This window comes from Gavia stellata, chromosome 5 (genome assembly GCF_030936135.1).
Source record: "Gavia stellata isolate bGavSte3 chromosome 5, bGavSte3.hap2, whole genome shotgun sequence".
Lineage (NCBI taxonomy): Eukaryota > Metazoa > Chordata > Aves > Gaviiformes > Gaviidae > Gavia > Gavia stellata.
In genome coordinates, this window is record NC_082598.1 from 57,514,699 (window position 1) to 57,529,014 (window position 14,316).

General features: G+C 40.8%; 1 protein-coding gene across 2 annotated transcripts in view; it reads right to left on the reverse strand.

Annotated features, from left to right (window-relative positions):
• Window positions 1–3,606: 3,606 nt before the first annotated feature.
• DKK2 (dickkopf WNT signaling pathway inhibitor 2) overlaps window positions 3,607–14,316 on the reverse strand; it is a 40,382-nt gene continuing 29,672 nt past the window's right edge. For both annotated transcript variants that reach the window (XM_009819677.2, XM_059817979.1), the window contains exons 2-4: window positions 5,356–5,506; window positions 4,560–4,709; window positions 3,607–4,028 (exon numbers count right to left, since the gene is read on the reverse strand). In XM_009819677.2, coding sequence (XP_009817979.1) covers window positions 3,778–4,028; window positions 4,560–4,709; window positions 5,356–5,506 — 552 coding nt within the window. In that variant the 3' untranslated portion in view covers window positions 3,607–3,777. The remainder of the gene's footprint in view (window positions 4,029–4,559; window positions 4,710–5,355; window positions 5,507–14,316) is intronic.

A 14,316-nucleotide genomic window follows, 5' to 3' on the forward strand; every position in this document is an offset into this window, starting at 1 on the left:
GTGTCAGGTGCTAGATGTATGCTGTTGAAAGTGTTGTTATACAAGTAAGTGCATAAATCTACTTTAATTGCTTTCATTAAAAAAAAAGTGTTTAAAATCATAAATACTATAGGTTGCAAACAACAAAAGACAAAGCAAATACTACAGTAATAGATACACACCCACATTTGTACTGTAAATCAAATACACACAGCTATAGAGTAGAAATCCATTATTTTTAGGAAAGTTAATAAGTATTTCCAAAGAGATGTTGCATTGCTGAGGCTATTCTAGGCTAATAGGGAGAGTATTTGAATTGTTCAGCAATAATCTCTTTAGTACTTCTGTCATAACAGCAGATTTCTGAAATGTTACTGAGCCAAAGTCACTCTTAATTCCCTTGATGAGTGACACAGTGAGTGAGAGCAATTATCCCCAAATTTAGCTGTTCTTTCATTCTCAAACTGATGTATATTTCCCCAAAATATTAACTGAATGGCTTCTAAACAATCAAACTTCAGTCTTGTGAAACTGCTTGCATGCTATTCAGTTCAGTTATGTTGTTCAGTATTTGTGGTGTGCAACAAACTGCCTGTGCCTATTGTTTTTGTTCCCAGATTAAATCTCTGAAGGCTTTGGCAGTCTCAAGCTCTGTTGAAGTCATCGGGTTCTGAAGATGCTCACAACTTCATTCTGTTGCTGTTGAGAGTGTTACAATTTTCAAAGGCCTACCCACCAAATATTGCAAATAACAGTAGCAAAACTTTTGCATTTTGTACAAACACTAGTGCGACTTGGTGACCATTCCATCCTCCAAATGTACATCTGTTTGAGCAAAGGGTTACCAGAAACAAGTAACAAGGATATTGAGATCATTGCTCAATAACCACAGCCATTATTTTGCAATGTTTATTGAGCTCTGCAGGGGTTTTCCTGGGATCAGAACTTGGTTGGTTTTAGTAGCAACATTTTCAGTTGTGTCATATGGATTGTTTCATGTTATTAGAGCTGAATGCTGTTATCTGCCATTTCAGAATTGCTAGTTATAGATTTTGCAGCAATGCATTTGGATGCTGTAGCCTGTAGCAAAACGCCATGTAATTTAATTTGAATACCAGCCTCACCCACCGTGAGCCTCTCTGATATGTATCACCATTCAGGGAATGTGTCTGGGCACCTTTTCCTATTCAACCTGGTTGATTGAACATTATGCATCCAGGCACATTATTTTATTTTCAAAACTTATTCTTGAATGTTTAGGTGTAAACTGTCCCAAGAGAAGCAAATAGATAGTTGCCACTTAAACCAGTTTTGTAGAAATGATGCATTTTAAGATGACCTTCATGTGTTTTACCAACACCTCAGCCTACGTAGTGCTTTGAGACACAAGTACAATCAATCGGATGCTTTTTCTTGTACAGCTAAAATATATGTATTTTTTTTCCAATAGATTTGCATATCTTTCCAGAAAGAACTATTCTTCTTAAGCAGCAGGTAAGGAAAAAGAATATGGGTAAAATATTTGGGGAGGAGTGGGAAAGGACATTTAATATATTTAATCTTATTATACATTTTTCTACATTAAAGTCAACAGGCTGCAAATATATTCTGCTACAAAGCTTTGTGTAAGAAATATCTCTATAAGAAAATACATCTCATTAAACATTTCCTGTAAATAAATTATCCCAAATAACTATGTTTTGCAAGAGGAAAAGGGGGGTAGGCCAATGATAAGAAGAGCTAAAAATTGCTGAGAGCCCATTTCTGCAACCCCCTGCTCACTCCGGGTATCATTTTCTTTTAATATGTAGTCACAATGAAAGCAATAGAGTTCCTCTGCTGAGTATGTGCTGTGTCAGTGTAAATAACATTTGCAAATTGGTTCCTGTACTTTTTTAGTATCTTGAAATTATGCTATTTCTGAGCCTTATTCCTCTTTCAGTTGCACTGGAAAAGCTCTGAAATAAGCAGAGTTGCAATGCGAGGACTGCAAGATAAAACTCTGACTGAGACTATTAAAAACCAGAAAACCCTGTCTCTGAGCAGTCCCTCTAGGTCAATAAAAACTAACTCCAGTAGGGAGAAAGGCATGTGAAATACTCTTCTTGCTTAGACTCTTATGAAAGATAAAGGCAATGTAGCTGAGGTCTGTGTTCTAATTAGCTACACCGCCTGACTCAGACTTCCTAAGTTATAGCTTTAAAACAACCACTGGTGGAAAAAGGTGTCTTAGGTATGGGTGACGTGGTCTTCAAAGTTGAACTACATACTGGTGTACCCGCATTGTTCAGAACTGATTAAACAGAAAAGTCCCTTGTGTTACAAAACATGAAAATGGGTAATTATAAATGGGTAATTACAACTTAGCAGTAGGTCAATTATAGAATCAGACTTCTTTAAAGAAATATCAGTCTCTTTACCAATGTCTATACAAAGGAATACTTGCAAATAAGTAAAATGAAAAAAGTTTGAAAAGACCTGGGAGACAAGTCAAGGGATAGACTGTCCTTCTTTTAACCGGTACACAAACAATGTAGAGTTGTCAGCTGTTTCCACAGTCCACGTACTTCCATCATTCCTGGCAGAACAGTCCGGACTGAGAGGACATCAAGTTCAGGCTGAATACATGCTGGAGGCTGGTATGCCGTGACATCGCATGATGTTTAACAAGTCATTTGCGGTCATACCATCTTCTTACATCCTCTTCTACAGGAGAGGAGGTGCTCACAAAAGCCAACTCCTTTTTCTTTGCTGCCTCTAAGAAACAAATCCGTTATACTTCTGCAGAGTGCCAACAGTAGCCCGTTGCTACTAATAAAATGTAAAAATCTGAGTTTGTAGCCGTATGCTCTAAACAACTCAACAAACGTCTACATCATCTGTCATTACAGCAACAGTGACACGACTTCATAGCTCTTCATGTTAGGCACTTCAACACTCTGCTATTTCTTTTGGAAATGTCTATAATGCAAGTATGCTTAGGCAAAGAAAATATATTTAGCACTAATGAGCAACTGCCTGTATATAATTCTGGATTCAGCATGCACATATTTACTTCATCTGTTCAACCCAATGTATACTAGCAGTAAACTGAGGCAAATACAAGCGATTAAGAGCCATACTATGACATTGGACTACATAAAGCATTTCAATTTACCTATGTATAGGAAACAAAACCCTGTTTAAATGCCTCCTCTTAGAGAAACTGCTGCTCTCTTGAAATTGTGAGATGGCAAGTTTTCACCTCTTTCATGAGGGCCTGCAAAACACAGCACTCTTGTCCTGCAGGAGCGCTTTCTTTGCCCTAAATGACAAGGGCGTGTGGACATCCACAGTAACTTTATTTCCATTTCTCACACCTGCAATGTGGCCAATAATGTGTTGACAGATGAGTCTTCCTGGCATGCACTGCTTCCTATAGGAGTACAATGTATACAATTTAATTAGCAGTCATTACCACGCTGGAAACCCACTGTAGCCCTAACACGGAACCCCTGAAACATCACGGGACAACACAGCAAGGTAAGTGACATTAATTTCCACTGTACTTGTTTGCGTACTAGCATTTCCCACAAACTGTAGAAGTTATTTACAGAAGAGCTGCACGGTAGGACAACTCCAGCTGCACTTGTGTTTACCACCAGCTCAAAAAGAAATGCATTTGGTGTGACTTCTACTCCTACCCTAACTGTTACTTTAGCCATTCTGCTTTCATTTGCAGTCCTCATTTCCCACCACGCCCTAATGCATTAAATACATAAAGCCACAGTCACTTAATACTGTCTTCCCAATCCTCATTCAGATTTTCTGGCACACGTGAAGTCTTGATTTAGAAGAGGAGGTCGCATCTTTCCATACTTTGCAAGACAGCCCCTTGGCACAGTCACATCGTTGGAAAATCTCCAGTCCGTGGGACCCTTTCTTGCGCTGTTTGGTGCACACCTCCCCCTGATGCAACACAGGCTTGCAAATTTTGGTCCAGAAATGGCGAGCACAGCAGTGTCCCTCAATACAGTCTGATGACCGTAGGCAGGGATCGCCTTCATGTCCTAAAAAGAGCAACCAAACTATTTTACCTCATGGGAAAACGTGGAAGTACAGATTCAGTGCAGACTGATGCAAATGAAGCTCAGAAAGAGGAGAGAGGCTATTTCCATCTGTGGCTATTCGAAGGATGTAAACACAAGGGAAGATATGAATTAGGAAGGTTCAAGGGGGTAATTAATGAGACCTACCATAAGACTTAGTAAGGAGACATTCAGCTACAGGATTGTAAGCAGAATTACAAGTGCTTAATTCACATGCTTGCTACAAAATGAGGATGTGTGCAATCTTGCACAACTGAAAAATGGACTGTCAGTCCACCTCTCATACCAAGAAGAAAGCAGATGCTATTTCAATCATAGGAACTGCTGGTTGATGTTACATCACTTTCTGAGTCAAGCTGTGAATTAGCACAACAGACATTCACCCCCTGTGAAATTACTGCCTATTTCTGGTTTGTATTGCTGTATCTAAACAGCAATAACATGACTCATAACATGAAGGAACGACGCAGTGTAGTGTAAACGTAATCTTACCTTTTATGTGCGACAGCTTGGAGCGCGGCCTCCCTAGGTTTTGCCATCCCAAATCCTTGCTAGCATAATGACCATTCTTCTTGTTGCGTGGCCCTTCTAGAGCAGGGATGTGAGGTGTAAGGATGCTTTCGGTTACCGGTATGCAAATACCTGCGAGGAAAAGACAGTCAAAGATTTGAACAAGAGGAAAAGCAACCCAGATACACACACAGACCAGGATCAGGACCACGAAGGTGCTGGGGCTTGGCCTCAGTGATGCTTAGCTCTAATCACACCTCTGTCCCTGATCCCCGGCACCTAACTTCACCACGGCTCTGCTTCCCTCACTGCCAGACAGTCTTGCTGTCACTCTGGCTTTGTGGTCTGAGCACCAGGAGACTGCCCCATAGACATCTCTCTCCAGTCTCCAGAGGAGAGTATGGGAATGCAAACAGTACAGTTATAACCCCCCTAGGGAGAGCAGATCAAGGATCCATTAAGTCTCTTTTGCTTCCTTAAAAATTCCAGTGAATCCAACCACCCTGAACGTAGTGCTGTGATTTCAGTCAGCAGCAGCATTTTTGGGTTTCCCCAACCCCAAAACGGGAAAAAGGCTGGTAGTACACAAGCCTTAAACATAGAAATACTATTAAAGAAATTTAAGTGGAGTGGAATGAAGTAGAAAATGAAGTTTTCTTGGTTTAGAAAAAGCAGTACAGTCACCCAGAAAAAAATACTGTTGCTGGGAACAGTCAGAGAAATAGATGCTATCAAAATGCTGATTTTATGGAGGAAAACCAAGAAATGACTGATGTACCATTGTTGCAGCGGTTCCCAGGGCAGCACATGCCATCTCTGTGACAACGCTTCTTCTTCCTCCGGCATATCATGCACGCAGACGTTGCTTGATGAGGACTGTGACAGTATCGCCCAACTTCGCATTCCTTATCATTGGTACAAGGATAAGCCTGGTGGGTAAAAGAAAGGTTTACAGTGAAGCACTCCTTTGTACAAGCCATGTATGCAGCCCATTTAAAAAAAACCCAAAAGCCCAAATCCCCAAAAAACGCACACACACCCCCAAACAAACCAAGAAACCGACAGTTGAGGAGATGCCCTTCACTGGGGCCAGGTGATGCAGGTAGGGATGCTTCACCGTAACTATACAGCAATCTTGAAGCTCACGCTGCTGGTGAAGATGTATCTGCTTAAAGAATCAGGGAGATAAAACCAACTCCCTGGTGGTTTCATCTTTTCTTGCCTCAAACATATGTTGACACAACAGAACTCATATTTTTGTGGGTTCAGGCCTCTGATTCACAGACAAGAGCTTAAAACTCCATAGTGAAGAATAAAAAGAGCCATAAAACTCCTCTCAGTCAGTAAAAATCCTGAAACACGCCCTGCAATAGGTAACATTTTAATTTAAACTCCAAGGAGGCATTTTCCTCTCATAGTTGTCGAACACAGTGATGGATAATAAGTTCACTGTTCTCACAGTGAACATCTACACCACATTGGTACGAGCTCCTTTGCAATTGCACCCCTCCCCCCGGACCCACACCAGTTGGACTCATTGGAAGTGAACAAACATCACTGGTCAGCATTTCACTTTGACAACCTTTACTTCACTCATGGGCTTAGTATACTCCTTAAACTTGCCACCTGCTAAACAACACTCTATGGTATGCAGCATGGAATATATTACAGAGCACAAACTGTCCTGCACATATAATTCCCTGCAAGCAGAGACACACATATACAATTCTCCTATATGCATCAAAACCAGCATTATCTTACAGGAAAACTGACTTTTTAAAAAAAGGGTGTGAAAGCACTGTATTCTCCCATAAAGAGAGAGAAAGAAAAGTTTATTCCTACAAAAGGAAAAAACATGATGCTTTAAAGAGCCATAACAACACACACTGCTACATTCCAGGATCCTTTCTGCTGACTCCCACGCAGCTACAACTATGCTCTCTGTCTGCATCTAATTTCACTGCCTATTCAATTAATCATAGAATTTTCTCATTCCTCAAAATTGTACTTGAGGAATTTGTTTAGATAAAAAGATGAGAATAAAATTTGGGCACTTTCTGGAAAATTATGTTTACACTTCCTCAACTAATTTTTTCCAGTGTTGCTTTTCAAAATTACTCTTGCAATTAATTATTCACCACAAAGAAAAAGCCCAACTGACTAATTTTCAATGTAGGCTAATTACTTTTCTAATAATATTTTAAAATCAAGGCTTGATTATATTGTTCTCAGAAAAGAAAAACTTGGAGTCTGTTGAGAATTTGCTCTGAAAATTGTTCTGTTTGTTAGAGAACTTCTTGTTTCTCTGTCTTTGTGCCGTTCTGTTGAGAATCGCAGAAGAAACAAGAGGTCTGATAATAAAACCAAGCAAGTTTCTCTAGTGCTGTTAGTGGGAGGGGGAACCTTGCTATTTCCCATGTGATTTCATTAGTTGTTTTCTTTGTCAACATTTACTTTACAGTACCAAAAGTGCTGGCTGGATATTTCCCAAGTGCTGCTGCCCCATTACTTCTGCCCTCTGAGTATGTGTCTTTGAAGAATGATTCCAGAGTGCAGCTGTTTGGAGTAACCTGACGTATGTGTAAGTCTTTCTCCCTTAAGAATAAACATTTCCTTTTGAGTTTATCCTCGAGAGGATGAACATCAAAGAAGGCCAGATCTTCTAGCTAGAAGTAGCTAGCACTAAGAGACAAATGCAAGCACTCACCTGTTTGGTACTCTTGAGGCATAAGTGGATCCTACCTATTCTAGCAAAGCAGAACTAAAGTGTTCTCCCCTCAATCTTATCACTCCTTTCCCTCATTTTTCCAGAAAGAAATCATTAACACTGACTTACAGCTTATGATACAGTTACCGTAAAAGTAAGGCTTCCCTGACTTAAATGAGAACTTACTAAACTAAGGATCTTACAATGCAGAAAAGCAATTTTATGTAGACCTATGCATGATTATACTGAGTTTGGAAAATACTACCACTGCTAGCTGGGGGAAATGCAAATAAAAAACAGATGAACTAGCTAAAACCTGGAGATGAAGGCATTTTAGACCCTTGTCTGTCATCAAGACCTTCATAACCGCATCTTTTTTCCAATATGGGCATGTGGTATACACCTGCAACCTGTCAGCAAGAAGCCTACTTGCAGTTTTCTTTTGGTTCCTCAAATAGCTTTTAAAAAACAGAGTTCCCTGATCCTGAATGGTGCTAATGAATGCTCTCACATACCATATCTAGCGTCTGGTTTACTTTTGGCTTTTAGGCTGAGTGACATGTAAAAGATATTTTAAGATATGCATCTAATTGCCAACTCTCAGCTCCGTCTTTAAGAATGGTAAAAGTAAAAAAAGGCAATTTTGACATTAAAAATTGCCAAGGAAAGTGACATAACTCATCCTTTAGTCACACTCTAGAGCCCCATCCTAAATAAAGCCAAAACATTCACCTACCTAAGGCAAATTACTCCAGCACATCAAAAATAATTTTGTGTTACATGTAGCTCAGACAACAACTGACAACTCCATTCAAAACCCCAAAAGACCAGCTGCCAGCCAGCTCTATGAAAAACCTTCTTGCAAGCACTTGATGCCATCAATTGCCTTGATCTTTCTTCCAAAACCACCATCCATTTGATATCCTAGCTATCAATCACAGGGAGTTTGAAACAAAAATGCCTACATAGCCTTATGTCTGTCTCCTAGTCACTAGACATTAATTGGAATAACTCCTGCTCCCAGCAAAGTAATTTCTATCGCTGCGCAGCATTCAGTATTAAAACACAAAAATAAAACAAAATAATATAGCGTGTACGTAGCCTTGGCTAACAGGGAGGGGAACGTGTTCATAATTGTCCCATTGTTGGCAGTAGCTGAGCCAATCTATGTATAAATATATATATTTTTAAAAATACAGGATAAAGAAAACATACTTGTTAAAATATACATGCTGACAATTGTCTATGCATGAGTCAAGTTTTTCAAAATCTCCTACACCGCGGTGCCTGAAACACAGTCTTTACGTTTAGAGAATTGCAGAGAACATTTCCTATATACAACACAAAGACACAAATCAGTCCCAGATGGAGAGGGAAAAAAGCAAGCTGTAAACCAGCTCTACTTCCCCAGCAATGATAACTGATTCTACAAGGCACATCATCCCTTCACATTCTTCAGCTATACATATCATTTTCTGGTCGTAAATCTCTATCCACTAAACACAGCTTTGATATTATGGGAAACCAGATGAAACCGAGATAAAATATGTAGCACTCCCTGAAGCTGCATTTGAACAATCTTATTTAATTTTTTTAGCCCAGATTACAGGCGATCAAGTCACCCGTAGCATGACATAAACTAGATTTGCCTGTGGTAATGAGTCGCATTTTCAGAATATGTTGTCTGGTTAAGAGCATTGCTTGCTGAGATGTTTTCTCCTCAGTCATCCCGGTTACTTTATTATCCTTGTATAAAAGATACTGTTGAATGCATGTCCAAAAATGTACAGCAAAGATGTAATGGATTTTTTGCAATGTTGGAGGATTCAGGCTAGATAATTAACAGATGCTGCTCATGCTGTGCCAGGATGTGCCCTGCATCAGTCCACCAAGACTAACCTTTGCCAGCCAGGTCAGAGCAACATGTAAAAGCTAAACTTTTCTTTTTGAGAGAGAGAATATGAATCTCCATTCCTGCCGTTCCTGAATTTATATTCAAAATACCAAAAGCGCATGATAGAAATACTCAAGTAAAACATTGAAGATAGAGGAGAAAAGTTGGGGGTTTTTATTGTCAAACGAGTCCTTTCAGGAGTACTACTGAGGCTCCTCCTTTTGCATTAACTTCACAGTGAGGCTGAGGAAGGGACTGCCTATCTAGCTTTTGTGACTAAGAGGCTAACGCCAGTCCCTTGATTCGAAGAGCGTGCAGGAGTGAGGTTTACTTCTACCTTTGTCTTCCCCTTTTGGCGGAGGAGATCTAACTTAGCAACTTTTCTCGGTGAAATGAGGTTTTCTTTATAATTTTGCTGGAGTCGTTTACTATCCCACATATTTTATATGGTCATCCTGAACCACAGAGTTTCACTGCAAGCTGGAAGAATTCTAAGTGGCGGGACTGTTGTGCTATGGAGTCAGTCAGTCCAAGTCTCTCTGCCTGGCACTATAAAACATAATGGAGAAGCACTCCAGGGGGAGAGTAAGACAGATGCTGTAATGTGCTGAAGGGTGAGTAAGTAGACTGAGGGCAGGCATGCTTTATTGAGCTTTGGGAGGTAAGGGCTTGAATTGCAGCATGGCCTCCAGCAAATATTTGAAGACAACATTCCTGGCCAGTGTCTTAGTCACCAGGCTCTCATTTGCTTATATTATGATGTCTCACTTGGTTTTATGCTGAAGTTACTACTCCATGCTGTACTAGCTAACTATGTCAGAGAAAGGCAGGAAGAGCCACTGGCATTTTTACCTAGGCTGTGTCATCACTTACCCAGCACAAGCAGTCCTAGACACTGCTGCCTTCAGACCCACCTTCAATGCTGACAGGAGCTGTGCCTAAATAAGTGATTTGGTGAAACAGATATCAGTAGTGACTCCCCCAGAAGCAGTTAACTTTGGTTTTTGGTTTTTTTTAGACACATCATAAAGTCCAAGTGCAGAGTCAGTCCTGGCTGGAGATCATGGCTACTACCACTCCCAACAGAAGAAACTGCATGGAGGTTATTCATTACCCTTCTACTGTGGATGCTGAGCAGCATTCAAGAAGAGAACTGAAGTCTCATGTACCACATAAATGACAATATCACTGCGGTTACTGGACCGGAAACTCGGCCAGCTTTGATCTCACACAATCATCCCATGATGGTACTGGGGACTGAGCTGAAGAACAGGAGAAAAGCCACAGCCACTTGTACAGCTGGAAAGTAAGAGCACTGTAGAGCTACCAGGTCAATCCTTCATCACTCTCTCTCAACTGGCAAAGAGGCAGTAGCTATTGCAAAGGTGAGACAAATGGCTCAACAAAATGGACATATACATTATCCCAGGAACGGTCTTGCTTCCTAGGTACCAGTGTGTTAAAAATCAAATTTAGGCTACTACTCACAGTCTTGTACACACAGAATCCCTAGTTATTAATGCCCTATCCAAATACCTGTGCCACTAGGTTATGCTATCACATCCAGCAGAAATGTCTTTTTCTGCTGTCAAAAGACTTCTCTTTTGTATCACACCTATATAACCTTTTACATTCACACCATGCCTATGGGACAGCTTACCACAAATGAATTGGTACTGCAACTCAGCCTATTACTCACTTGTTACTTAAGGAAAAAAGGTTATCTTCTCTGTTTCAATTAAATATACTTTTATAAATTTTAAAATCATGCTGCAAAGGAGGTGGAAGCTGACCGCTCTACAGCTAGTGTGCTAACTAGATGATCAAAACTGGCCTGAACGATAGGCAAGAGGACAGAGTTTCCACCCTCCACATAAGAGATGAACAATAGATCTTGTCTGCCCTTTAGTCTCGGGACTGCGCATATTGCTTAATATTCCACAGCCATCAGGCACGATGAAGCAACCAACTGGCTCAGTCATGGTGAGAGCCTCTCCTTCCCGTCCTGCTTTGGACAGGACAGAACTATCTTTCTGAGCATGGACTTGGTCCCCACAGAGCAAACACATGAAATAGCCACAGGGGTGCCAGGTCTGCTTTTGCTCTTCTCTCTCTCTGAAGAATTAGTTAATCCAAAGTAAAAGCATGCCAATAAATTAGGAAATGGAAACATATGCTTTGACCAAATAGCCTGCTGTCAAGATTAATTACAAAGAATGAAAGTCATTGTTTGGCTCCTTGGTTGGGCCTGATTCTGAGTTGGGATCTGAAATTTGTTTTGGCTTTTAGCAGATCAGCGTTGGTGGGACAGTTGCATGCAACGTGTGGCCTGTAGAGCTAGATGAATACATCGCACGTGGGATTTGTCCCACTCGCTTCTTTGGAGATAGAATCCATCCTCTCTATGAAAGTCAAGGAGAAGATCTAACATCATCTCTCAGGACACAAATCTTTGTAACAATGGAAATAAGAACTCTTCATTCAGAACCACATAGATGTGATAAAGCAAAATGGAGGGGGGGAGGAGGAAAATCAAAGCTTTTTAACATATGAACAAACAAACCAAACAAACTCCCAACTCTTCGTGGGTTGGTTTTTTCCCTGCAAGGCAATTAAACTACTTGCTGATAGCTTCTCAAGTGTATTCAGACAAATCCATGCCTAACTGACAAACTTCAGCCTAGCTTTCTCCTAGCTGCTAAGCTAGGGGAAACATTAACATGTACATTAAGACATGGATGGGAAATGACTGTCATTTACTACTATTTTGTTTTTAATCCCAAATGAGAAAAGAGTTTATCAGCAGCCATCTGGAGCAATGCAGTTTTCCCACAGCACTGCTGATGTTGCTTTTTTCTATTCTTAGCTCAACACAAGCATAGATGATAGCGAGGGATCTCACTGTGCACAAGCAGAAAGCCGTGGTTAATTTATCCCACGGAGGAAATCATGCTGTGCTCTCAGACAGCTCCAGACATGGATCCTGTCTCAAACTGATCTCACCAGAAACTCTCAAGTCTCAGCAACTGCTGTGGCACAGACCGTTCCTGAAAGCAAAACTCACGGTAGTTGCAATGAAACAGATTTACTCTGTTCAGTTGCCATGACAAGTTTAACGATTCAATTTTTCTCAACGAGACTCCTTCTTGTTAAAATAATACATCTCTGACCCACTTCTCTGCCAGACCCAGAGGGAAACGCACCATCTTCAGCCTCTAGATTAAGCACAGTCACTTTCTTTTAGCAATAATTTATTTTTAACTCTTCAACTTAAAACAAGACTGCCGTTCATGAGGTTTGATTCACAGAGTGCTACATCATGGACACATATACTGCAGCCTCCAAAGATCATTCCTTCAAACTGTGTGGCTAATGGCCCCAGAAGTCTGCATTATTAGACAATAAATATTCATGTTTCAAAGTAATACTCAATCCACTGCTAGACCACCAGGGGAAGAACATTTCTAAAACACGCAGTAGTCCAGCTCTCATAATTTGCTAGAGCCAAAGAAAACTCAGGCCTTAACAACAAAGCGACAAACCTCACTGAGGTCCCCCTGAACCAACAAGGCTGCAGGACTCACGTGGGTCCTGACTCAGGCTTTCCTCGTCCCAGCAAAAATGTCACGGAAAACAACTTCCCGTTCTGCAAGTAGCAGGCAGTTGTGCGGGGAGCCGTGCTTAGGGGGAGCGTGTAGCTGCACCTGGCAGAAAGACAGTCAAACACCTTAAAATAAACACAGGAGCTGTGTTGCCCTGTCGCACGCAGAGCTAGCCAGCGTGAGGGGTGCCTCTTCCAGCGCAGACAGAAAACCTCCAAAGACTTTTCCCCGTATGAAATCTCACTCATACTGTGACCCTATGTGATCTCCTGGCCCATATGGTGGATTTCAATGAGCATTTTAGTTCTACGGCAGAACCTCTTATTCAACAGCTTACAATTCAATACCTTTTCTTACAGAACTGCCTACATTTTGTGTCCTACTGGGAGGAGGTAGTGTCTGTTTAGAACTGGCCTTGGCTTCAGGAAGACATACAGGGAAGGTAAACTGAAAGTCGGCAAGTGGATCAGTTAAATTCCTGGGTAGATACTATTATCTCAGTTAAATTGGCCTTAATTTAGTGCATTTTACATGCATTATGAAAGTATAAACTCAAAGGTTTAAGGCACTTAAAATAATCCACCTTCCAAGTTTATTCAACTTGATTCACCTTCAATTCCTCATCTAGGTAAAACCTAGAATGAGTTATATTTCCAAATGACTTCAAGAGCAGCACGCTATGCCCAAAATATGCACAGACGTATGTTGTTTATACCACAGAACAGCATAAAACTATCACCAGGCCGCAGCATATACATTGTAGTTCCTGAGGCAGCACAGCTATGGGTGTTCTATCTGTTCTATCACACCTCTAAGGCAAATTATCAGCCTTAGATCCGTATTGGTGTCACTCTGCTGAATCCTGCCATTTCAAAGGAAGCATCCTATGTTTCTTGCCCCACGCACACTGTGCATACACAAGTGCTCAAGTTTTCCCTCCCTACCTCATACTGTGACCATGGGATTACATAGCAGTGCTTCCTTCTCAACATTTGGAGAGACCGTGAGCCTCCTACGCCACTTCATTTTGAAGGAGGCTTTCTGCTCCATAGAACCAGTAACTTCTAGAAGGCATGATTAAAGAAGGTTCAAAAGTTTGGGGAACAGTCAGTTTGACCCCAAATTTTATGGACTTTGTCTCAATGTGTATGATTCATATTGTCTAGTGAACTACCAGCAGCAGCGTTACAACAGAGAGCATCAAAACAATGTTAGGTAATCTCTGAAGTCAACAATGTAGTACTAAATCAATGTGACAGGAAGCCTCTAGGTCTTGATTTTATGTCATTTTCAAATGCATCACCAAAGACTGCTTGAAGAATAAAGGTTCGTTAACACGCACTTTGTTCTATGTCCAGCCTTTTCAGCAGACTGTTCTTGCCCTTTTATCTCTGCCTTTTCCCCACCCCTTTTCTGATGGTTTAGCTTTTTAGTTTTGTCTCTAATTGGCTATTTATCATCTGTTCCAGAGTAAGATTCTTCTGGCTTTTTGATCAACATGTTTACTGTGATGGATGAACAGTGGGTTGCCAAAAA